Source organism: Periophthalmus magnuspinnatus, chromosome 11 (genome assembly GCF_009829125.3).
Source record: "Periophthalmus magnuspinnatus isolate fPerMag1 chromosome 11, fPerMag1.2.pri, whole genome shotgun sequence".
NCBI lineage: Eukaryota > Metazoa > Chordata > Actinopteri > Gobiiformes > Gobiidae > Periophthalmus > Periophthalmus magnuspinnatus.
Window position 1 is genome coordinate 19,855,374 of NC_047136.2, and position 22,904 is coordinate 19,878,277.

At 42.6% G+C, this 22,904-nt stretch overlaps 3 protein-coding genes across 3 annotated transcripts; all 3 read left to right on the forward strand.

The window, feature by feature from the left end:
* Positions 1–602: 602 nt before the first annotated feature.
* oscp1a (organic solute carrier partner 1a) lies at positions 603–6,016 on the forward strand. Its single transcript, XM_033974893.1, has 11 exons — positions 603–708; positions 804–833; positions 1,632–1,786; positions 2,594–2,761; positions 3,095–3,175; positions 3,249–3,352; positions 4,164–4,292; positions 4,951–4,996; positions 5,308–5,465; positions 5,731–5,791; positions 5,891–6,016. Exons 1-11 carry the CDS (start codon positions 603–605, stop codon positions 6,014–6,016), a joined length of 1,164 nt encoding a protein of 387 aa, XP_033830784.1.
* A 525-nt stretch (positions 6,017–6,541) lies between these two features.
* lsm10 (LSM10, U7 small nuclear RNA associated) lies at positions 6,542–14,535 on the forward strand. Its single transcript, XM_033975400.2, has 3 exons — positions 6,542–6,670; positions 8,251–8,539; positions 12,335–14,535. Exons 2-3 carry the CDS (start codon positions 8,259–8,261, stop codon positions 12,462–12,464), a joined length of 411 nt encoding a protein of 136 aa, XP_033831291.1. The 5' UTR covers positions 6,542–6,670; positions 8,251–8,258; the 3' UTR covers positions 12,465–14,535.
* Positions 14,536–15,849: 1,314 nt separating this feature from the next.
* eva1bb (eva-1 homolog Bb (C. elegans)) lies at positions 15,850–21,912 on the forward strand. The gene is made up of 3 exons (XM_033975568.2): positions 15,850–16,207; positions 20,302–20,560; positions 20,693–21,912. The coding sequence occupies exons 2-3, from the start codon at positions 20,494–20,496 to the stop codon at positions 21,088–21,090; spliced, it is 465 nt and encodes a 154-aa protein (XP_033831459.1). The 5' UTR covers positions 15,850–16,207; positions 20,302–20,493; the 3' UTR covers positions 21,091–21,912.
* The last annotated feature ends 992 nt before the right edge of the window (positions 21,913–22,904 follow it).

A 22,904-nucleotide genomic window follows, 5' to 3' on the forward strand; every position in this document is an offset into this window, starting at 1 on the left:
TAACGTCATGTTTTGTATTTTGTTTTAATGGATGGTCAATTTTGGATTTTTTGGACATTTTGTAAAAGACGCTTCAAGATTTTGCATGTCATACTTCTGTGCTGATATCAGAGGTGGGTAGAGTAACTAGAGGAGAGTACTCGAGTAATACTGCTTTAGATTACTGTTATTCAGGACGTAGTAATCATGCAGAGACCCAGATAACAGTTATGTGGACTGGGGCACATATTACATTGTTATTCACTTTATTCTTTAGACCGGAGCCTGTGCACGTTTGTGGAGAGCACATTACAACATGTGACTATAGCGTAAACAAAGCTAAACTCACAAAGGGAGGAGGGCATCTGACACACAGGGAGGGCATCTGACACACAGGGAGGGCATCTGACACACAGGGAGGACATCTGACATACAGGGAGGGCATCTGACACACAGGGAGGACATCTGTCACACTGGGAGGGCATCTGACACAAAGGGAAATGTTTGTAGAGTCTAAAGTACAGGGTTAGCAGCTTTACACAGAATAAGACAGTTGTTCCACTCAAAGCCCAAATTGCTCCTCATCTCTGCTCAAATTTTTTCTAGACTTTCAAAACTTGAAAATGTCAATGTGCGCTCTGCCTCTGCTCTTCATAAATCTTGGAGGAGAGATGCTCTACATTCTGGAACAGCGTTTACAGAACACGCCTGCAGATGGCACCGACAAAGGTATGAACACGAAACCCTCCCTCAGACACAGCTCGTAAACCTGTCTGTTTCACCTCTGGCTCATCAAATAAGATGTCGGTCTGGTTTTGCTGTAGGGCTGTGGACAGATGGAGACCGCCGGAGAGGTAACAACACCTAACCTAACTCTGACGCTAACCCTGGCCCTAATACAAGCCTAACCCAACCATACCCCAACCCTAACCATACCATAACCCAACCCTAACCCAACTATAGCCCTAACCCAACCCTAACCGTACCATAACCCACATGAGTCAAATTCAAGGCCCGCGGGCCAAACGTGGCCCTCTACATCATTTTATGTGGCCCTCGACAGGTATGATGGTCTTACAATCTCTATTTATCAGGAGATACGCAGTTACACAGCCATATTTTTACATCTAGGTAAATGCATATGCAATATTTGTAACTTGAATAAGTAATAAATACAGAAACAGTTAATTAAAGAGTTAAAAAATGTGTTAGATTTATTTTACATTTGGCCCTTTGAGAGCAGCCATTTTGCTGATGTGGCCCTGGGTGAAAATGTGTTTGACACCCCTGCCGTAACCCAACCATAAAACCCAACCTTAATCCAAACCCAACCCTAACCCAGCATTGACTTTAACCCAACCCTGACCCTAATCCAACCCTAACCCAACTGTAACCCAACTGTAACCCAACCTCAACCCAGCCCAACCCTAACTTAATCCTGACCCTAACTCTTACCCAACCTTAACCCAACACTAACCCTAACAACACAGAACATAAACACAACATGCAAATCCAGAAGGAAAAATCTAAAATTTAAATTCAAAATAAACCACAAAGGTCATGACTGAGAGAGAGATTTTCACTGAGCTTTGAAAAATATTAAAAAGGACTATTGGACTAAACCTGGACTAAACCTGGTATTTTGTTTACAGTTCTGAACGACATTGTGGGCACACTGTTCAGCAAAGCATTCTTGGATGAGCTGTTTAAACCACAGCAGTTGTATTCTCACAGAACGATGAAGACTGTTCTGTCCAGACTGGCCCAAGGATCCATCATGAGACTCAACCCAGCCTCCATGGACCGGGTAAGGACCAGAACGGGTGTTAGGGTTGGACTGGTGAGGACCAAACCGGGTAAGGACCAGACTAGATAAGGACTGGACCGCGTAAGGACCAGATGAGGTCTGGACATGATTGTCCAATCAGATTTGTTTATTTTAGTGACACATGTGAAATGAAGGAGCTCATTGGTCACCATCATACTTAACAAAATCAAATTTCTCTCACCTCAGATGAACAGAGTGTAGGTCCCCAGCGTAATTTTTGTCCTTTCCTTTTTCTTGTGAGCAGCCATATTTGTTTTTATACGGACGAGCCATGGGCGTCCCTAATTGGCTAATCTACCTGACAATCACGACCATCTGACCACCATTGGCCAGGCAGTGTATAAGACTGTAGAGACTGGATTTAGACCAGGTTTGGACTAGGTATAAATTGGGTACAGATTGGGTTTGGACCGGATATACACTGGATATAAGCCAGGTTTGGATCGGGTATAGACCGGGTAAGAGGTAGGGCTGGGACAAGCCCTGAATTGCAGTGTAAAGAATGAATATGCAGCATGTCGTATAAACATGTGCGTTACCAGAACGGCCATCGTGATGCTGCTGTTGTTGTTGCTGTTGATATTTTGAGCTCAGCTCTTGTGAAACAGGTCAGACAGTTCAGCCCTCCCATCCTCTTGTATCCTATGTGTCAGATGCCCTCCCATTCTCCTGGTGCCCTCCCAGATCTTACAATGTGTCCGATGCCCTCTGAGATGTAGTAGTGTGTCAGATGCTCTCTCAGATTGTTGTTGTTTTTGTTTATGTTTTTATTTATGTTTTTTGTAGTTGTATGAGTTGATAGTGATGACATTGAAGTACCAAGTGATCCTTTGCCCTCGGCCCAGAGACCTGCTCCTGATTTCCTACAATCATCTGGACTCAACCAAACGCTTGGTCCAAGACACACCTGGAGTCCTCAACCAGGTCCATGAAGCCCACCGCAGGGTCATTGAGGTACTAAAAACTAAACCAGGACTAAAGCAGGATTGAACTGGGACTGAACCAAGATTAAAGCAGGACCAAACCAGGACCGAACCAGGACCGAACCAGGACCGAACCAGGACCGAACCAGGACCGAACCAGGACCGAACCAGGACACTACTGTTTTTAAAAGCTAAATATTGATATTGACATATGGGTTATCGGCCATAGTAGCAGGAAAAATGTGGGATATCAGAAAGTATTGGCCTGTCCCTCATGTCTCTGATATTGTCGGCCTGTCCCTCATGTCCCTGATGGTATCAGCTCGTCCCTTATGTCTCTGATGGTTTTTTCTGTGGTCTTCAGGCTTACACTCGTCTGCCTCCTGGAGAACTGCAGCTCCTCAGACAAACTCTGCTCAACTTTTGTGAGGACTTCCACATCAGAGTAAGTCAAAATTCAGGATTTCAAATTTTATATTTGGTGTTTACTCCAAACTCTATTTCTATTACTGTTTCAGGTCTCGCTGTTCCTGAAGAGTCAAATCCAAAACCCAAACGGTCGATTTGTTTTAGCCACAAGTGGACCAGTGCCTCAGGGAGTGGAGGTGCCAGGACTCATCAGGTCTAAACCAGGACTAAACCAGGACTAAACCAGGACTAAACCTGGTCTAAACCTGGTCTAAACCAGTACTGAATATGTCTGTAGAATGTTAGCTCATTTGCATATGTCTGAAGAATGTTTTTCTTTAAATGTTTTCACTTTAAACTGGAGCTGTCATATGCAAATGAACCCAGGAGGCAGCGCTGAGTAAACCATGAGCTCTTAAAGGCACAGGTTCAGTTTAAAGGATCTATGTGTATACTGCCTCCTACCGTTTAACAAAGGTACTACAATCACATCTGAACCTGAGCCTTTACCTGAAGAAAGAGGACTCATACTCAGTATATGAACAAACTTCATGTGAAAGAATCGCCAAAATTTCAGTCACTGAGCTGCAGAGGCTGCACTAGCACTGAGTCATGCTTGGCTGTAGGAGCTGAGGTTTTGTTAGTGACTATTCAGATCAGAGAGAGGCATTTTAGTTTTAAACCAACTGGATTTCATCATTGACGCTGGCAGTGGGAGTGATGTGAAGCTCATTCTGCTTTCTGTTTGGATAATCGTCTTAAATTAAAACACTAGATTATTACATAAAAAAATCATGTCATGGCCAACGTTTTTGTCATTAAGAATAAATCAGCTTTAGAGTTGTTAGAAGTAGAAGTTCTGTTTGATTTGAACAGTTTCACCTGGCCTCTGGGGTCACGGAGAGGTCGTCTCTGGGGTCACAGAGACATCATCCCGGGGGGGTCACGGAGAGGTCGTCTCTGGGGTCACGGAGACGTCATCTCAGAGGTCACAGATAGGTCACTTTCATGTTTATGTTGTGCAGAGTGTTCGACTGCAGAGGCCGAGAGGTGCAGCGTTGTGAGTTTCCTACAGGGGGCGACTACATCAGTCCAACCAGAGAGGGCAGTTTTGACCTGTATGGAGACAGAGTCCTCAGGCTGGGGTTAAACATGTGAGTTTCTCTGTAACATCTGACCTGCTCTGCTCCTCCTCTCTGCCCCTCTTCTTTGCTCCTCTCCTCTTCTGCCCCTCTCCTCCTCTGTTCCTCTTCTCCTCTACTCCTCTCCTGTGCTCCTCTATTCTCCTGCTCATTTGACCCTCTGCTCCTCTCCTTTTCTCCTCTGCTCCTCTACTCCTCTCCTTCTCTGCTTCTCCCCTCCTTTACTCCTATCCTCCTGTACTCCTCTCCTCTGTTCCTCTCCTGCTCATTTGACCCGCTGCCCCTCTCCTCTGCTCCTCCTCTCCTCTACTCCTCTCCTCTGACTCTCTGTTTCTCTCCTGCTCCTCTGACCCTCTGCCCCTCTCCTCTGCTCCTCCTCTCCTCTGCTCCTCTCCTCTGCTCCTCCTCTCCTCTGCTCCTCCTCTCCTCTGCCCCTCTCCTCTGCTCCTCTCCTCCTCTACTTTTCTCCTCCTCCTCCTCCTCCTCTCCTCTGCTCCTCTCTTCCTCTGCTCCACTCCTTCTCTGTTCCTCTTCTCCTATGCTCTCCTTCTATGCTCCTCTTGTCTTACCCTCTTTGTATCGTGTCCATAAAATTTGTCTGGGAAATAAATCCTGAAACGTGTCAGAACAGAGACTTTAATGACAGGTGTGATTTTTGTTTGTGAGACAGATACAGCAGTGTGAGCCCTGAGGAGACGCACACCTCCAACACAAAGGTAACCACGCCCACGCCCACGTCCACACCTTCACCCACACCTTCACCCACACCTTCACACACCCATGCCCTCACCCACAAACACAAACACACACACACCCATACCCACCAGTCACAACTATTAGCACCTGGGAACAGAAATCACATCTTAACTGAGCACAATCCATTCTACCTAATCGTGGTTTAGTCCTGGTCTAGTTCTGATCTAGACCTGGTCTAGTACTGGTTTATTCCTGGTTCAGTCCCGTTCTAGTCCTGGTATAGTGCTGGTCTAGTCTTGGTTTAGTAATTTTTACATTTTCCTCACTGCAGACAGAGTCCAGACCGGTTTTCTTGGCCAAAGAGGAGCTGAACCTTCTGTCACGGCTCATGGGGACGCTCAAGTCCGAGTCCGAGACTGGGTCTAGACCTGGTCCAGAGAAGAGTTTTAGGATCAGCCTCTTCCCCAGCGACCAGGAAGTGGATGAAGTGTAAGCATTTTACCTGAGGTCATTGAGGCAGTTAGAATTGAACCATCTCTGAAGGGAGCACACCTATGTCCTACTCCTTTTACTTTTTATCATATGCACATTTGTTTTAGCAACTTTTGGCAAATCAAATCCAAGTGTTTTGCCCAAGGACACAATGGTAGCAACACATGTTGAATCAGCACTGTCTATTCACACATGTAGAGATTTACTCCAGCAATTTTTCAACCAAAGCCTCATTAATTATTGGCTTATTTATTGTTCCCAGAGGAGCAGAGGGAGGAGCAGAGGAGTTTTTGGGCGGAGTCATCCACATCCAGGCCATGCAGGTAAAAACATAAAAATTCATTGTTCATTTTGTTTTCATTTTAAAGTAATATTTTAGATTTGAATGACTCCTTTTGTACATGTCTTTTGTTTATCTTCAGGATGTGGCTGCCGCCTCAGAGCTGGCTCAGATCCTGGGACAGTTCACAGAAAAACAAGAAAAACAAGAAAGTGAAAGTGAAACCAAAGGGGCCGAGCTGCTGGCCCTCATGGATGAGCTCGAATGAACTTCATCATTATTAAATCTGTTCTGTTCAGATCTTTAACCATATTCTAGTCGTTTCTTCTCTTTGAGTTTCTTTGTTTTCTTGTTGGGTGATTCTTAGGATTTGGCAGTGTCATGTAACTACGATTGTGTCATAGAGCAGACACAACAGTTTTATTAAATGAATTAAACATAAATATGTTGGATTTTAACTGAGCAACATTTATAAATGTGATTTGACAAATAAAAAACTCTTTTTTTATTTTATATTTATGTGTCTGTATATATATGGTGTGTGTGTGTGTGTGCGTGTGTGTGTGTGTGTGTGTGTGTGTGTGTGTGTGTGGGTGCGGGTGGGTGGGTGTGTGTGTGTGTGGGGGGGGGGGGCTTCATCCTCATCTGTAGCTAAACTGTATTAGGGGAACGTCACCTGTTGTTCTCGTGCAGCAGGGGGCGCCATTGTTCTGTTTTGAACGTGCTTGATCCTGCGCACATATGACATCATCACGCAGCTCTTCCTGGTTCGTGCTCGTGCTTCTTGTGGGAAAACTTCACTTGTTTTCATCCTTAACATCGTCTCTTTTTTTTGTCTGATCGGCACGAGCGTTACTGCACTTCCTCCTCGTGCACGCGGGTCGTCACTTCAGGAACAGTGCACGTGCAGTGTGACGTAAAGGTGCAGATTCAGATATTTTATTTTTAGATTTAGATCTGTTAGATTCATGTGTATTTTAGTTATATGTGCGTGTGAGCGGGCCACACCGGCTCTGTCTGTGTTCAGGTTGTTGTAAAAGTGTTCTACCGGCGGAGGCGTTGTTTGCATTAGACCCATCCTTTAGTGCGGTCTTTCAAACTGGGGGCACGGGGGTTTCTTCTGGTGGGGCTCACCGGGTCCTGTGTCATTTTAAGATATATTTTTGTAGATAATTTTCATGTTTTCAGGGTCTGTCTGTTACAGTTTAGGCTTTGTTTAGTCCAGGTTCAGAGATGGAAGAACACTATGAACATGTGTTTAGAAAACACTCCATACTCAAATTAAAATGTATTTGGTAAAGTGTTCAGATACTTGGGTCAGTTGAAGTACTGTGTTCTGAATATTACAAAGATTAAAAAAAACAAAAAAAAACAACTACTGTTTGTTTCACTGTTCTGCAGTAATGTATGTTTAATTACAGGAAAATCTCACCACTGTGAGATCACACCACAGTCTCACTGATTTTGTGCAGCTAAAGACAAAATTACAGATGAAATGCCCCCATGTATCCATTAGAGTTTATAAAAGTAACTTTACTCTGAAACCACCAAATGAAAGCGTAACTAGAGTAACAGAATACAGTTAATCTAAATGAGTACTCAGAACCTTGTGGTTTTCACTGATGTTCTTACAGAAGTATAGAAATATAAATCTATTTTTTGACAGGAATGTTCCAGAGTATGTGCATGTCCCTTAGCCATCCAGACCTGAATCATAGTAAAAGCCAAAAGTAAAATCTGTCAAACTGGACAAACAACGTTTTTAACGTCTTCACTTCTAACTTTTGTCCAGTTGACAGATTTTACTTATGGCTTTTACTGTGTTCTAGAGTATGGCATTATTGCATTAATTCATTTGCAGGTGTCTTTTTCCATTGCAAAATAAATGCATGCATTCTTACCTTGAGTGTTTCACATTTCAGAACATGTTTGTACAGATTTAAACTACAATGTTAGCAGCTCTTATGCATAATACATCCCCATGGATATACAGGGAGGGTACTCAGTTACAATTCTTGAGTAACATTTTGAAGAAATTGTACTTTTCAGTTACTTTTCTAGCAGCATACTTTTACTTGAGTAATATATAGTACAGAGTAACAGTACTCTTACTCAAGTAAAAGTTGTGGTTCCTCTTCCCACTGTGAGTAAGTCTAAAGTGACTTAATGTTGACAATATGAAATGATTTGAACGTTTGTGTTTCTTGCACTACTCAAGTAAGAATAGCTCTGTAAGTTACTCTTACTTGAGTAGTACTTTTCCCAAATACTTTTTACTCTTGGTTTAGTAATGTCTTGTCCACTACTTCTAGTTGAGTAATATTATTTTGAGTACATTTTTGACTACTCTGCACCTCTGTACTTATAAAAAATTCAGTCTTTGTTATTTGCTGATTGTGTCTGTTCAAATGTGTGATTTTGAGTTGATTCTGGTTCATCTTGGGGCCCTGACTCCCTAATGATTCCCTGACGATTCTCTCTTGATTCCCTCTTCTGTCTCAGAGTCTCTAATGGCCCCAGAGGAGGAGGGCCCTGGCTCCTCCTCAGTCTTCGGGGAGGTGTGTAACTCCATTCGTGAGCGCAGTATCGCGGAGAACAGCTTGGTGGTGCTGTTGCAGGGCGTACAGGGTCACGTGACCACGGTGGAGTTAAGGGACGAGAGCTGGGCGCGTGGTAGAGTGGTTAACGTGGATGCCTTCATGAATATCCGACTGTGTGAGGTGGAGTTCAGAAACCGGACAGGAAAAGTGTGTGAGCTGCAGGACCTGTTCATCACCGGGAGAAACGTCAGGTACGACATTGAGGACCCAAACTGCACCCAAACACTACACCAGCAGGGGGAGCTCAGGCAACAAACTACTATTTATGCAGAAAAAAGGAGGAGGGAACAAAGTGTTTATACAGTGCCTGGTCAAAAAAAAAAAAAAAAAGTCACCACCAAAAAAGGTCACACAGTCTAATATTTGGTTTGACCGCCTTTAGCTTTGCTTACGGCATGCATTCACTGTGGCATTTTTTCGAAAAGCTTCTGCAATGTCACAAGATTCATTTCCATCCACTGTTGCGTAAATTTTTCATCAAGATGTTGCATTGATGATGGTCAAGTCGGACCGCTGCACAAAGCCTCCTCCAGCACATCCCAAAGATTCTCAGTGGGGTTAAGGTCTGGACTCTGTGGTGGACAATCCATGTGTGAAAATTATGTCTCATGCTCCTGAACCACTCACAATTTGAGCGCAATGAATCCTGGCATTGTGATCTTGGAATATGCCCGTGCCATCAGGGAAGAAAAAAATCCATTGATGGATGATGAACCTAGAGCTGACCAACTGCAGGAGGCTATTTGTTTAGTTAAATCCAGGTTGTGACTTTTTTTTTGGCCAGGTAGTGTATATATGTGTGTATATACACGAGGGTCATTCAATAAATAAGGTGAATTTTTCGGTATAAGGACTTTTAATACAGTTAGAAGCTTACTTTTTTGTTTGTTTTACTTGTTTTTCACATGGATTTAATTTCTTTTGCTGATAAAAAAAAAAAACTTTGAGAGATGGCCGACCAAGAAGCATGCTCCAGGATTGAACAGCGGTCAGTTATCAAGTTTTTGGATGGTGAAGGTGCAAACCCGTTGAAATTCATAGGAGAATGTCAACTGTTATGTTCCCAGGCCTACCTTCATCCTCAACACTGCTCTGTCCTTCTTTAAACACTTTATCCCACTTGTAGACATTTTTTTGGCTGAAACATGTGGCACCATACACAGTTGACATTCTCCTATGAATTTCAACGGGTTTGCACCCTTCAGCAACCAAAAACTTGATAACTGACCGCTGTTCAATCCTGGAGCATGCTTCTTGGTTGGCCATCTTTGTTAATCGCCAAAACTCTCAAATTTTTTTTTTAATCTGCAAAAGAAATTAAATCCATGTGAAAAACAAACAAACAAAAAAAGTACGCTTCTAACTGTATTAAAAGTCGTTATACCAAAAGAATTCACCTTATTTATTGAATGACCCTCGTGTATGTATGTGTGTGTGTATATATATATATATATATATATATATATATATATATATATATATATATATATATATGCGCCATTACAAAGCGGTGTAGGTGTAGGATCCTCCAGAGCAGGGGTCTCGCACTCAAATTATCTGGGGGCCGCAGGAGGCTGGGCCACATCAGGCTTTCCACAAAAAAGCTTTGTTAAAATCTTTTCAAAAGTCATTGCTGTTTTCACCATACATGAGGAAATATGCCAATTCTTGTGGATTTTGTGGATATACATTGTTATTTGTTGAATCTTTTGTGACGGGAGTACACAGCACGAGTGACATGTGTTTGGGATTTACCGATTTGGCGAAACCTTCTACACGCAACATGTTAATGCCAAACTAACATTAATTTGTCATATTGTCCTGCGGGCCACAAAATATTGTCTCGTGGGCCGCAAGTGGACCCTGGGCCGCAAGTTTGAGACTCCTGCTCCATAGGCTTGCAGTTATGCATACACCTTCTATTCAGCCACCCTTAACCAAGGCTCACAAGCAGAAACCGTCCCAGTGGACCCAGAAATACATGAAGACTAATTTTCAAACAGTCTTGTTCACTGATGAGTGCCGTGTAACCATGGATGGTCCTCCTGGATGGAGTGGTGGATGGGCACCATGTACCAACAAGGCTGCGATGTCAGCAAGGAGCTGGCGGAGTCAAAGAAGAACCATACTTTCTGTAGCAAAATCATCTTCGCTCTATATATATATAATTTATATACACAGTGGGGCAAAGAAGTATTTATTCAGCCACCAATTGTGCAAGTTCTCCCACTTAAAAAGACGAGAGAGGCCTGTAATTTTCATCATAGGCACACTTCAACTATGAGACAAAATGAGTAAAAAAAAATCCAGAAAATCACATTGTCTGTTTTTTAAAGAATTCATTTGCAAATTATGGTGGAAAATACGTGGTCAATAACAAAAGTTCATCTCAATACTTTGTTATTTACCCTGTTGGCAATGACAGAGGTCAAACGTTTGCTGCAAGTCTCCACAAGGTTTTCACACACTGTTGCTGGTAGTTTGGCCCATTCCTCCTGCAGATCTCCTCTAGAGCAGTGATGTTTTGGGGCTGTCGCTGGGCAACACGGACTTTCAACTCTCTCCAAAGATTTTGTATGGGGTTTAGATCTGGAGACTGCTAGGCCACTCCAGGACCTTGAAAGGCTTCTTACGAAGTCACTCCTTTGTTGCCTGAGTGGTGTGTTTGGGATCAATGTCACGCTGAAAGACCCAGCCATGTTTCATCTTCAATGGCCTTGCTGATGGAAGGAGGTTTTCACTCAAAATCTCACAATACATGGCCTCATTCATTCTTTACTTTACATGGATCAGTTGTCCTGGTCCCTTTGCAGAAAAACAGCCCCAAAGCATCATGTTTCCACCCCCATGCTTCACAGTCAGTATGGTGTTGTTTGGATGCAACTCAGCATTCTTTCTCCTCCAAACACAAGTGGATCATCCAAATGTTCTCTAGCAAACTTTAGACGGGCCTGGACCTGTACTGGCTTAAGCAGGGGGACACGTCTGGCACTGCAGGATTTGAGTCCCTGGTGGTGTAGTGTGTTACTGATGGTAGCCTTTGTTACTTTGGTCCCAGCTCTCTGCAGGTCTTTCACTAGGTCCCCCCGTGTGGTTCTGGGATTTTTGCTCACCGTTCTTGTGATCATTTTGACCCCACAGGGTGGGATCTTGCGTGGAGTTGATTTCTTCACACCAAGCTGCTTACCTTCTGCAGATTCAGTGTTCCCAGCCTGGTGCAGGTCTACATTTTTATTTCCGGTGTCGTTTGACAGCTCTTTGGTCTTGGCCATAGTGGAGTTTGGAGTCTGACTGTTTGAGGTTGTGGACAGGTGTCTTTTATACTGATAATGAGTTCAAACAGGTGCCATTAATACAGGTAACAAGTGGAGGGCAGAGGAGCCTCTTATACTTATTTTACAGAGGAATTTACCAATTAATTCATTAAAAATCCTACAATGTGATTTGCTGGATTCTTTCTCCCCATTCTGTCTCTCATAGTTGAAGTGGACCTATGATGAAAATGACAGGCCTCTCTCATCTTTTCAAGTGGGAGAACTTGCACAATTGGTGGTTAACTAAATACTTTTTGCCCCATTGTGTGTATGTATATATGTGTGTATGTATATGTATGTATATGTATGTACCGGTGTGTGTGTGTGTGTGTATATATATATATATATATATATATATATATATACACATCTTAATTTTTTGTATTGTGGTTTTCAGACATCTAGATGATATCATACTTCCAATACATTGGCATCAACATTTTTATTATAATATTGTGTTTTTAAGCTACTATCTATCCCCTTCCCCTCATTTGGCCTTTGTTCAGACTCACCTGTGCTCTCTGCTCTTCCTCCAGCCAAAGCAGTAGTACGTAGATAGACGTAGCTAGTGGTGGAGTGTGAGAATACAATAGGGGCGGGGCAGTTTAATTATGATTGTTGCTTTAAAGTGACATAATAGGACACATCTGACCTGGTGTGTGGTGTCCTCAGGTACGTGCACATCCCAGACCACCTGGACATCTTAAAAACCATCCAGGACCAGATCAAACGGATCCACCGAGTCCGGAATTTCGGGAAGGAGGGAGGAGGGCGCAAAGAATTCGCCAAGAGCAAGAAATAAAACCCAAAGTGAGGGACAGGGCTTCAGGACAGAGAGTGGACGCAGCCTGACGCTGACCGCCATGTCGACCTGCAGCTGACCTCCATGCTGACCTTCAGCTGAGCACCATGCTCACATACATCTGACCGCCGCTCACATACATCTGACCACTGACTTTATGTTATAGTTCGGAGTTTTTCTGTTCCAAAGATCAAAGTTGTGTTGCAGCCGTGATTCATGGACAATGCCCCAAACACCTTTTTGTTTTGAATGTCGTCTGATTGTTAAGAACTAAACAAATAAACAAGTAAATAAATAGAAAAGAACAGCTCTGGTTTAACCTGAAACGAGTCAGAGCTCTCAGGTGAAGTTTGTGTAACTGTCAGGCTGCAGATGTGTGGACCTGGTTTAGTTCTGGTTTCGTCCTAGTTTAGTCCTGCTTTAGTCCTGGTTTAGACCTGCTTTAGTCCTGCTTTAGTCCTGCTTTAGTCCTACTTTAGTCCTGGTTTAATCCTGGTTCAGTCCTGGTTTAGACCTGGTTTAGTCCTGCTTTAGTCCTGCTTTAGTCCTACTTTAGTCCTGGTTTAATCCTGGTTTAGACCTGGTTTAGACCTGCTTTAGTCCTGCTTTAGTCCTGCTTTAGTCCTGCTTTAGTCCTGCTTTAGTCCTGCTTTAGACCTGCTTTAGACCTGCTTTAGTCCTGCTTTAGTCCTGCTTTAGTCCTGCTTTAGTCCTGGTTTAATCCTGGTTTAGACCTGGTTTAGACCTGCTTTAGTCCTGCTTTAGACCTGCTTTAGTCCTGCTTTAGTCCTGGTTTAGTCCTGGTTTAGACCTGCTTTAGTCCTGCTTTAGTCCTGCTTTAGTCCTGCTTTAGTCCTACTTTAGTCCTGGTTTAATCTTGGTTTAGACCTGGTTTAGTCCTGCTTTAGTCCTGCTTTAGTCCTACTTTAGTCCTGGTTTAATCCTGGTTTAGACCTGGTTTAGACCTGCTTTAGTCCTGCTTTAGTCCTGCTTTAGACCTGCTTTAGTCCTGCTTTAGTCCTGCTTTAGACCTGCTTTAGACCTGCTTTAGTCCTGCTTTAGTCCTGGTTTAATCCTGGTTTAGTCCTGGTTTTCTCTGTCAGTTTAAATAAACAAAAGTCACATTTTTTTATTCATAAAGTGGAACCATTTTTCAGCCCAAAGATATGAGTGTCGTCAGAAAACTTTAAGACAGAAGATTAATATGGCGTTTGTGGAGCCAGGACTAAACCAGGACTAAACAAGAATTATATGAAGTTACACAGGCCCCGCCCTCTGACATTATAACATCATCACCGTAGATTCAGTTGCTCAGAGCCACTGTTCTGTTTAACTGGAAAAGCTGAGTATCCAAAGGGAGGTGTCAAGACTCGGAAAATCTGACCACTGTAATATCTGACCACTGTAATATCTGACCACTGTAATATCTGACCACTGTAATATCTGTAAACAAAATCAAAGACGATAATACACATTAGTCATTGAAAACATAAGACCACAAACATGGAACGGCCTTTACAAAGAGGAGAGGCTGTGGGTTAGACTCCTGATCTGAGTGCAGTGTGAATGTTCTCCCTGTGTGAGTGTGGCAGAGTGGTTATCCTGTCTCCTCCCTCTCACCAGGAGGTTGTGGGTTAGACTCCTGATTGTTTTGCCTCTTATTTTTAAATGAGTTAAGATGAAGAATGTGAGGTATGTTTTTCCATGGGGTCAGGAGGAGGACAGGGCTGGAACAATAACCCTGGTCAAACGCAGCACTGACCCAGACACAGACCCAGTCTGTGACCTGGTGTCAGCTCTAACTGTTTAAAATGGGAATGTGTTGAATAGAGCTACAAAATGTAAGAAATAATGATGTGTTGGATTTATATAGTGCCTTTCAGGAGCAATCAGAAAAGTTACTTACTGCAGCTTTAAATTCTGGTATTTCCAAAGTTCTTGTGTAATTAGGATTGTCAGAAATATTGAAAATCCGATCCTAATCGATACTAACACTAGCATCAAAAGTAGACCCTCATTAGAGCAGGTATTGATATTACGCCAACTATGTAACATTTTTTGGTTGGGGGGGTACGTTACCATGGAGATGTTACTGTGTTGCCTGGAGTGTTCCACAGTAAGGCATTAAAAGTTTGTGTTGAACACTTATTCTATTGCAGATGTTTTAACTGATCAAAAATAACTTAACTGGTTAGGCTTAAACCGGGACTAAACCGGGACTAAACCGGGACTAAACCGGGACTAAACCGGGACTAAACCGGGACTAAACCGGGACTAAACTGGGACTAAACCGGGACTAAACCGGGACTAAACCAGGACTAAGCCGGGACTAAGCCGGGTCTAAACCAGCACTAAACCAGCTCTAAACCAGCTCTAAACTAGGACTAAACCAGGACTAAACCAGGACTAAACCAGGACTAAACCAGGTCTAAACCAGGACTAAACCAGGACTAAACCGAGACGAAACCAGGACTAAACCAGGATTAAACCAGGACTAAACCGAGACGAAACCAGGACTAAACCAGGATTAAACCAGGTCTAAACCAGGATTAAACCAGGTCTAAACCAGGTCTAAACCAGGACTAAACCAGCTCTAAACCAGCTCTAAACCAGGTCTAAACCAGGACTAAACCAGGTCTAAACCAGGATTAAACCAGGATTAAACCAGGTCTAAACCAGGTCTAAACCAGGACTAAACCAGGTCTAAACCAGGTCTAAACCAGGACTAAACCAGGTCTTTTCAGTCTAAGTGTGGACCTCAGTGTGATCGGAGGTTGGTTGTGTTTGTGTGAGTGGGACACTGGTCTGAGCTGCTCAAACCACAAAATGAAAGGTTCCACATGATTCATCGCCACGGTAACGCGCCCAGAATAGAACATATGGCCTTGCAAAAACACGCCATCAAAACACAACAACAAAACTTTTATAACAACAAAACTGCTCCTGAACTCTGAAAAAGCACTAAACCCATACAAAACCCAGACTGAACCAGTACCAAACCAGGACTAAACAAGGGCTAAACAAGGGCTACACCAGAACTAAAGCAGGACTAAATGAGAAACCTCTGCTCTCACACAAAGAGCTTTAATCTCAGAGGCCTGAGACTCAGAGTTGAGTCACTTTGTTATTTCCTGCTCCACCTTTTTTTCCTGCAACAAGACTGGACCAGGACTAAACCAGTCCTGGTTTAGATGTGAGAGTTAGACATTGGTCACAACATTCTTATACAAGAAAGTTGAGTAAAGTGTCAGGAAGCACACTTGTTTCAACTGGGATTGAACCTACAATCCTGTGGTTGTAAGGCACCAGCTGTACCCCCTGAGCCACTGTCACCACCACATGGTAGTTATGTTTTTATGTTTTTTATTTGTTTTGGTATGAACGGGGTGTTGGGAGAGGAGAGAGTTGGAAAGGAAGGGAGAGATGATAGAGTAGATTAGGGAATTGGGGAGAGAGAGTGGGAACAGAGAGGAGAGTTTGAAGGAGAGGAGGAGAGGAGGAAAAGGAGTGTCAGAATAGTTAAATGGGACGTCCTGAGACAGGCACAGACTCCACACTCAGAGACATAGAACTACTGAGCAACAAAACTGAACCAGGACTAAACCAGGACTAGACTAGGACTAAACCAGGTCTGAACCCGGTGTAAACCAGAATTGAACAAGGACTAGACCAGGGCTGAACCAGGACTATCCCTACACATGATGAATGAATACAGGATGAATAAACTACAGTTCTAAGAAAAGGTGAGTGACATTTTGAAACTTTTTGTTTTTTAAGAGAAAACTGAACAGAATGTGAATATGATGAATATGTGACATCATTAGATGAATGTGTGACATCATCAGCTGAATGTGTGACATCATCAGCTGAATGTGTGACATCATCAGCTGAATGTGTGACATCATCAGCTGAATGTGTGACGTCATCAGATGAATGTGTGGCATCATCAGCTGAATGTGTGACATCATTAGATGAATGTGTGACGTCATCAGGTGAATGTGTGATGTCAGATAAACGGTGTTTCTAGTGTTAAACGCTTTGATTTGTGTTTGTAATACTGAGGTCTCACTGTGTGACTTGTCCCTTCAGTTTATGTAACACTGGTGAGGTCCATCATGGCTCTGAACATGTCATTAAAAAAGTCTATTAATAAACACAATAAAATTATTTATACTTAATCAGTCAAAACAAAATCTTTCTAAAATGTTTTTTGCTCATTTCATAAACACAAGCATGAAGAGGACTGATGCTAGATTCAGATCTGGGTCCAGTCTGGTCTAGTTTGGGTTTAGTCTGATCTGGTCTGGTCCAGTCTGGTTTTGGGATCTGGCCTGGTCTGATCTGATCTCTGATGCTAAGCAGACTGCTGTTGTGTCCTTAGGCAAGACACTTCACCCACGCTGCCCAGAATGAATGTATGATTAATGCATTATTATTATTATTTTTCTTCACAAATTGTAAGAAATAAAATTATTTCTATTAATAAAGGCATAAATACTGTTCATTAGTGTAACCCATAGACTGTATATAAATGGATATAGGTCACCGTAACCTGCTAGCCACTGCGTTTCAAATAGGAAGTGATCATGATGCTATTCGGCTCCAATTCATTTTACACTGAAAAACTGTGGCCCCTCTAACTGCTGCTGTCAAGTTCATCATTTTCATCTTAAAATGTTCACATTAACCCGCTCTACACGTTCCTGGGATTTTTATTTCACTATTGTGTCCGTAAATCAAGATATGAAGATGAATAACAAATAAATCAGGCGCCTTCTTTCCCTGAGGTTGTTCGCGCTAGTGTTGGCAACAGGTTTGATTAACGCCCGCTCCCTGCTAAACCAATGGTACAGGCGGGAAGGGGTGTTACCTTCAACAGCTTTGCTCCCGATTGGCTCTTTGGTTGCTATGATACCCACAGTGAGAATTCCCGATATGGAACATGGCTCCAAATTGGCCCCTATAACGGCCTCATTTGAAGCCAAATGCTGTGGGTGACGTCTCACTCACTTAGTCCACGTCTTTATACAGTCTGGGGTGTAACTCAGTTTGTTAGTTTTACTCGGGCTTCAGTTCGTTAGTATAACTCAGACCTCAGTTCGTTAGTGCAGTGACGTGTCTTTAAAACACCAGTTTGAAGCAGCTCTTGTCTCTAAAAGTTTTACGAGCTCAGATCAGAGGAGCGCAGACTGCAGGAGGCTACTTTGGGCATGAGGCGGAGACGGTCTAAAGTTTGATCTTAAAGGGGAGGATGTGCAGTTTTATGACCCTGTTTAAAGGGACGGCCACAGAGAGGAGAGTGAGGGATTATGGGTAGTGTGTGGAAAAGTATTAAAGTAGACAGAAGAGACGGAGGAGGGATAAAAAAACACACACAGGAAGTGGAAGTTTAGAAAACCACAATATGAGAGTGTTTAAACCAGACATGACCATTGTGAGCGAGGCTGCAGCAAAACACAAACACCACAAGGATATTTAAAGGTGCACTGTGTAAGTTTTCTACTGAGGAGTCCACTGCTGGTCTCCATAGGAATGTTTCACTGTCTAGCATTAAACTTGTCCATAGCTTCTGTTTCATTACATGTGTTTTTATTGCTAAAAAAAAAGTGTTAAGAAACATGCAACTACAGCTGACCCTGGGTTGATTGGACGTGTCCTGGTGCAGATAAACAGCTCTTGAGGTCAAAATAAGTCTGCTGTGTGTTGTCTGTATCTGTCTGTATCTGATTATTTATTGTCTGAGGATCAGAAAGCGCGAAATTAGCATGCTAGTTGTTGTTAGCATTACCATGATGGTAAAACTCCGCTCTGGTCTCTGAGAGTTGTGAAAAGTGCTTATAAACTCATCACAGTGAATAATTAGGATGTTGCAGAAGTTAAGTGAGGTGTAACTCTGGACCACTGCTGTTTAAAATGAACTCATTCTGTTTTTGTTTTTGTTTTTTCATGTCTGTTTCTACTACAACTGCTCAACTTAAGTGCCACTTGTAGTAATAATAATTGTGAGAATGCACTTGTTTCTGTGTACTCCTGATAATATGTTTCTGAGGCTCTGGGACCACTGGGACCGGACTTGGACCAAATCCAGGACTTAGACCAGGATTAGGATCTGGTTTCAGGGTTCAGACTTTTAACTTTAAACTGTTTTTTATCAACAGGAAACGCCCTAAAGAAACGACAGTGTGGGAAAATACCTTTGAACAATCAGTGGTGGAAGATAATGAAGAACAAATTGTAAAGTACTGTACTTAAGTAGAATTTTTAGGTATCTGTACTTTACTTAAGTATATTTTACAGTGGATACATTTCACTTTTACTTCACTACATTTGAAAGCAGGTATCTGTACTTTCTACTCCACTATATTTTGAACTGGGACTGAAAAGTAAAAATTACTTTTTATTTGATGTGAGGAGTTATTTTTACCATGTTCAAATTTTCAAATTCAAACTTGGACTTGGATCAAATTAAAATAATTTTTAATCAGTAACACCACATTTACTCTTTAACAAAATCTGTGTGAAATACTTTTCCTTTTTACTCTTAAAGTACATTCTAAAACAGGTACTTTAATATTTTCATGTGATACTTTTTTGCCACTGTATCTGTACTTTTACTTAAGTTACAAAATTGAGTTCATCCACCACTGTGAACAATTAACATGAAGCTTCATTTACATGACGAGTGTCATTCAGAACAATTAAAGTATTGGTTCTACACAGTACTTCTATTTAAAAGTGAAACTGTGAAACGTGTGACCGGAGCAGTGACATCAAGAACCATTCTTATGAAGAGTCAGTGAATGCAGCTGGTACTGTGTTTTCAATAAGTCGTAAATTATACTCAAGTAATAGTACTGTTGCCTCAAAACAATTTCACTCAAGTAGAAGTAGAAAGTAAAAGTCCAAGAAATTACTCAAGTAAAAAGAAAAGTATGTGGTCTGAATAGTGTCTTTGTCCACTAGTGTATGAATGCGTGTGTGTGTGTGAGAATGTGTATACGTGAATGGGTGAGTGGTTCCTAGGTGTAAATCGCTGCTACTACTGCTACTACTGCTACTACTGCTACTACTGCTACTACTTACTTTTAGTACGTAAAAGCCAAAAGTAAAATCTGTCAACTGGACAAAAAGTTGGAGGAGTGAAGATGTTTGTGGGAGTTGACAGATTTTACTTTTGGCTTTTACTATCAGACCTGGATGACAGGGATAAAACAGACGACTACTACTACTACTGCTACTACTGTTACTGCTGCTACAACTGCAATACCAACTTCTCTTACACTCATCCTGTTTCATGTTTAGTAGTACTCATGTGTAATTGTGTCTCTTGTTGTTTGTCATTAATGTCATAAACCTAAACTTTCCCACTAGCCCCAAATGCCTCGGGCTCCTCTGTCTGCACTCAGACTGTAAATATAAAAACTACAGGAAGTGCTCTGTGTTTTCCTCCCATGACCTCTAGCCCCCGTTACATCACTCTCTGCCCTAAAGACAAATGACAGGGTTTTAAATGAGACCATAAACTGTTCTTATATAATCGTTTTGACAGTACAGTATGGAACTTTCTGGAGGTGGCACATCTAAGTTCAAAAGTTAAAACTTCAGAACATTTCCATGGAGACAAGCAGGAGGAGGCCCTTCTGCAGGTCAACTAAGAGTCAGGTTTGTGGAGATGTGAACCGGCTCACATTAAGGGTGCAGTGCTATTAATATAGAAAAACAAACATGCTTACTTTAGTCTGTATTGTGACTAAAAAGTTCCATACTGTGACTTTAAAATAATATTGTATTTTACTGAAGTTGTAAAATGGAATTGAATCTGCTTTGTGTTTGACAGGAGCGGAACAAAGGTGGTAAAGTTACGCTCTGTTGGCTCAAGTCTCCTCTCTCCCCTCCTCTCTTCATCCTCTCTCCTATCCCCCCTCTCTCTTCCTCCTTCCTCTCTGCCTCCTCCTCTCTTCCTTCACTTCTGCCTCTTCCTCCTCTCTCTCCTCTTCCTCTCTTTCTCCTCCCATCTTCACTCTGGAGGATGGAGCCAATCCGCAGAGACATGGAGTTTATCAGTAACAGCATGGCCACATTCGCTCACATCAGAGGTACTAAACACACACAGTACATATATTTATACTTAAATAGTTATACTATACAGTATTCTTAATGTACAATACAATACTACAAACAACATTTAAAACAAGTTTATATAATTATTCCCTCCCTCTCTTCCTTAGCTAACCCAGAGAGCTTGGCCCTGTTCTTCATGATGGGTGTGTGCTTCGGCCTCTTCTCCGCGCTCTGCCTCCTTGTGGCCGGGATCGTGTGTCGTAGACGTCTTCATCGAAAAAAAAACACTCCCAAACCCTCCTCCCCTTCCTCCTCCCCTTCCACACCTCCAGACCTCCAGCCGCTCCGGGCCCCCAGTGCGGAGCAGGCGTCCCAAGAGAGTGCCCCGAGCGCAGGCAGGCTCTCCGCGGGGTCCGGCCTGGATGTGTTCACGTCAGAGGAGGAGCTGGAGAAGGCACGTAGACTGGAGGAGAGAGAGCGAGTCCTTAGGGAGATCTGGAGGAACGCCCAGCCGGATGTGCTAGTGACCGGGACTGGGACTATAGGAAGAGTCCATTACCATTGATCACAGAACTGGGACTAAACCCAGGACTGGGACCATAGGAAGAGTCCACTACCACTGCCCGCAGATTAAACCAAAGGAAGAGTCCACTGAATCAGAGGAGGGAAAGACTTTCTAGAGGAGGTCCCCGAGTTTAAGAAGCATGATTCAAATTGCCAGGTGTTTGTATTGGTTAAACAGAAGAACCTCCATCTCGTCTCCGCTCCTTCATGGATTCTGGATTCAGGCCCAAACAAAAGGATTCTAACTCACATAGTGTATCCAGTGCCTACTGTTGTTATGTCCTTGGGCAAGACTCTTCAGGGTGGAATGCAATGCCAAACCTGTGTGTGATGTAAACGTAAACTGATTATGAATCCTCAGACGCTTCCCTCAATAATGTATAGTTAACCCCCGTGCCTCCTGTCTCTTTGGGACATGAACCAAATGCTCTTCTCAGTGTGGAGGAGCAGTGACTCTACACTGAGCTCTGAGGGAGGGCCCTAACTCTGTATATGTACAAATATACAAATTAAATATTGGCCCAGAGTGAAGGCAGACTTTTGACATTTTCAGACTTTCTTTTGAACAAACTCCTGTTGTGCCATTTAAAGACACAGTGTGTCAACTGTCATGTACATGATACTTTTTGTCCAGGGAGTATGGACTTAAAGGTATCTTCTTTCATATTGATGTCATAATGTCATAATGCCATACTGCGGAACACTCCAGAGTCATAACACATGAGACAAGATACACAAAATTTCCATAATGCAGCTTTAATGTGATCTGTTTCACTGCGTCATTTTTGTTTTACTCTAGAAAAATTGTAATAAAATGTTTTTGGGCAAATGTTTAAATGAATCTGATATTTTTTCTTTTTAAACTTGTAGAACCCTAACCCCTAACCTCTAACCCTTAACCCCCAAGCCTGGGGACCGCCCACTGAAGTCAATGCTGTATTTATATAACTGTACACTATTTTTCTTTTATAAACAAGCATTTTATGGAGCTAACTTATTCCCTGATTGTGGGAAAGATGGACTGGTGTGGGCAGGGTTGCATTTTAGTTTTAGTTTTTCCTCGAGTGATGCAGAAAAGAGGAAGCGCCCTTGGGGTGTCCTTTGGGGGGTGTTTCATGAGTATAGGGTCTGGGGTCCTTGACTAAGAGCTGCCCGGTCCCTGTATGACCAGAGCAGGAGCTATGTTTGAATTGCCGGCAGTCAGTCAGACCTGTTCCCAGTGCATGGTGGACTCTGCCAGGGCTGCCTTTGTCACCGGAAAAAAAACTGCTTAGCGCTGTCTCGGGTGGGTGAAGAGTCTCTCCCTCAAGGGGTCAAGTGGAAGAGTTCAAGTATCTTGGGGTCTTGTTCACAATTGAGGGAAGGATGGAGTGCAAGACTGACAGGTGGATCGGTGCAGCGTCCACAGTGATGATCTGATGATTATAAATCTGTTATGTCCAATCTGTTTCTCTTATGCAACTCTTAATTTGGATCACTACTTCGTACTTCTTGAGTAATATGATTTTGAAGTAAATGTACCCTTGCTTAAGTACATCTTTTGGCTACTCTATTCAATTTAGCAATTTATGGCATAAAGAACTGATAAATGTATGCTCACTTTAGTCAAGTGGAACACATTAAAATGCACCAGAAAAATTAACTAGAAAAAAATTCCCAAAAATTTCTCTGAGACCCCCCTTGCTTTCATGTATTAATACTGTTACATTTGTGGTCAGTGGCGGGCCATGCATTTTACCTTTGGGCCTTCAGTGGCTTCCCACTTACACATTACAACATCACCTCAATATAGACTAGTGAAGCAACACTTAGTTT